The 2,042-nt window shown below is 61.0% G+C and overlaps 1 protein-coding gene across 1 annotated transcript in view; it reads left to right on the top strand.

The window, feature by feature from the left end:
• Positions 1–1,623, top strand: part of KIF13B (kinesin family member 13B) — a 194,240-nt gene extending 192,617 nt beyond the window's left edge. Inside the window, exon 42 of the mRNA XM_014592710.2 lies at positions 1,076–1,623. Within this exon, the coding sequence (XP_014448196.1) occupies positions 1,076–1,260 (185 nt within the window). The 3' untranslated portion in view covers positions 1,261–1,623. The remainder of the gene's footprint in view (positions 1–1,075) is intronic.
• The last annotated feature ends 419 nt before the right edge of the window (positions 1,624–2,042 follow it).

Here is a 2,042-nt window from a genome sequence, read left to right as displayed (position 1 = left end):
TGGGAGATGAAGACAGGGCACGGGGAGGCTGGCCCTTCATTCGGGTTCGGCAGCCCCCTTCCCCTCACCCACTCCCCGACTGGCCGAGCTGCTTTCCCACCCTTCCGCCCATGTGGTCTCCGTGCCATCCCAGAGCCAGCTCCTCCTCATCCAGCTCCCACACCCCGAGGCCATCTGCCTCGCTCCAACTTAGGAATTTTGCCAGGTGCCACTTACAGATTAGGGAAAATCCTGCCAGCGCCTCCATCCTGGGTTTGCATTTTGACCATCCATATGGAAAATGGCCTGTGGGCCAGCCCCCGTAGCGCTGCGGTGAAGTGCTGTGTGTAGGGAGCAGAAGCCCACGTGGCCTATGGCAGTTCGAATCCCAGTTCTAGCAGCACAAAAGCTGTGTCAGGCACGTGTGCGTGTGCCCAGAACCCTGACAGCCTTGAGAAATGGGGGAGGGTGGGCTGTGTGTGACCCCGCCCCGCTGGGATGCTTTCTTTTCCGTCCCTCTCTCCCTCTGTCACTCTCTGGTACACACAAATGTCCTCTGGCAATAAAAAATCAGGGGGGCCAGCAGGTGGTGTGGTAGTAAGGCACTGGACTCCCACGTGGCTGACTGTGGTTTGAGTCCTGGACCTGTCAGCTTGCTTTCTCACTTTCCCCCCATCTCTCTCTGTCTCTCTCTGGTCAAGTTAAAAAATAATAAATTAGAAATAAATAATTCTTGAAAAAAAATAAGGAAAGAAAATGATCATGCCCACTGAGTGTGATGGGCAGGGGCCAGCTCTGCTTTAGTGACCGGCCTGCACTTGGGCTCTAGCACGTCCCTCCTGAGGGCCCGTCACCTCACGTCCAGGCTGCAGGACTGAGGGTTGTCCTTCCCTGGTCACCACTGCTGGCTGGTCCATGAGACGGGGTCCCTGGCGCCCTTGGCCGTATTGGTTCACCCATGGCTGGACCATGGCCAGTGCCTACCTGCAAGCTGCCTGTGCCCACAGGGTGACATCGAGGGGGGGCTGGGGCCGGGAGGAGCGGGCAGGAGGGAGTGTGACGGCGGCGCCCCTCCATGTTGATTTTTCCCCTGCAGGCAAGAATGACGGCTCCATCGGAGGGAAGCAGTACTTCAAGTGCAACCCGCAGGGTGCCCCCGAGGCCCGCCGGAGTGCCACCCTCTCGGGCTCCGCCACCAACCTGGCCTCTCTGACGGCTGCCCTGGCCAAGGCAGACAAAAGCCACAAGAACCCTGAGAACCGGAAATCCTGGGCTAGCTGAGCGCAGCCTGCGGTGACCATGACAGGAGCCCATCCTCAAGCCGCCCAGCGACAGCCCTGGGGACCCTCCCACGTGCAGGGCCAGTGACCTCCCCTTTCCACCCTCCTCGGGACCCTGGAAGCTTCCTTCCTTCCTCTGCCCAGAGTCCACGTTGGCGGTGCCTCCTTGAGGAGGTCGAAGGTTCTGGGAGCTCGGAGGGAGTGGGAGCCTGGCAGCGAGGCCCTGGCTGGTGCCCTGGCCCCCCGCAGGGCTGTGCTTGCGCTCCCTTCCCCAGTTCCAGCGCGCCTGGCGGTGTCTTAATTTAAATGGCAACCCTAACTGTGCCGTCCACCTGCAGGGACACCCCCGCCACCCCAACACCGGCTCAGCTGCGCCCCCACTTCCTGCACCCAGTGCCTCTGTCTAGCCTCCGGGCCTCGGACGCAGGACCCGCGCCTTCCTCCGGCCGCTGCTCCGCACAGGGCTTCTGAGGGCTTTCTTGGTGGTGGTTTAGTGTCTTAGCCCCGAGAGTCTTTTTGTTTTCTGTTATTCCCTTAACTGAATGCCTGGAGTATATTTATTTATATTTATTTTTCCAAAACCTGAAATCATTCGCGAGCCACAATCGCCGTCGGCCTGGGCGTGGGCACTAGGCCGCTGGGGAGCTGCGTCCCCTGCCCTGTCCTGGGGTGGCTCCTGGGGGCACCTCACGCGCTCTGTGTGCGGAGCTGCAGGTGGCGTCACTCGTACCAGATGACGGCAGCGTGGGCAGCGTGGGCGCCCTGGAGGCGACGGGGTAGGGC

This window comes from Tupaia chinensis, unplaced genomic scaffold (genome assembly GCF_000334495.1).
Source record: "Tupaia chinensis unplaced genomic scaffold, TupChi_1.0 Scaffold138390_1, whole genome shotgun sequence".
In the NCBI taxonomy this organism is placed as follows: Eukaryota; Metazoa; Chordata; class Mammalia; order Scandentia; family Tupaiidae; genus Tupaia; species Tupaia belangeri.
Note: the sequence above shows the minus strand (reverse complement) of the source record. Positions and strands in the feature narration are given on the sequence as shown.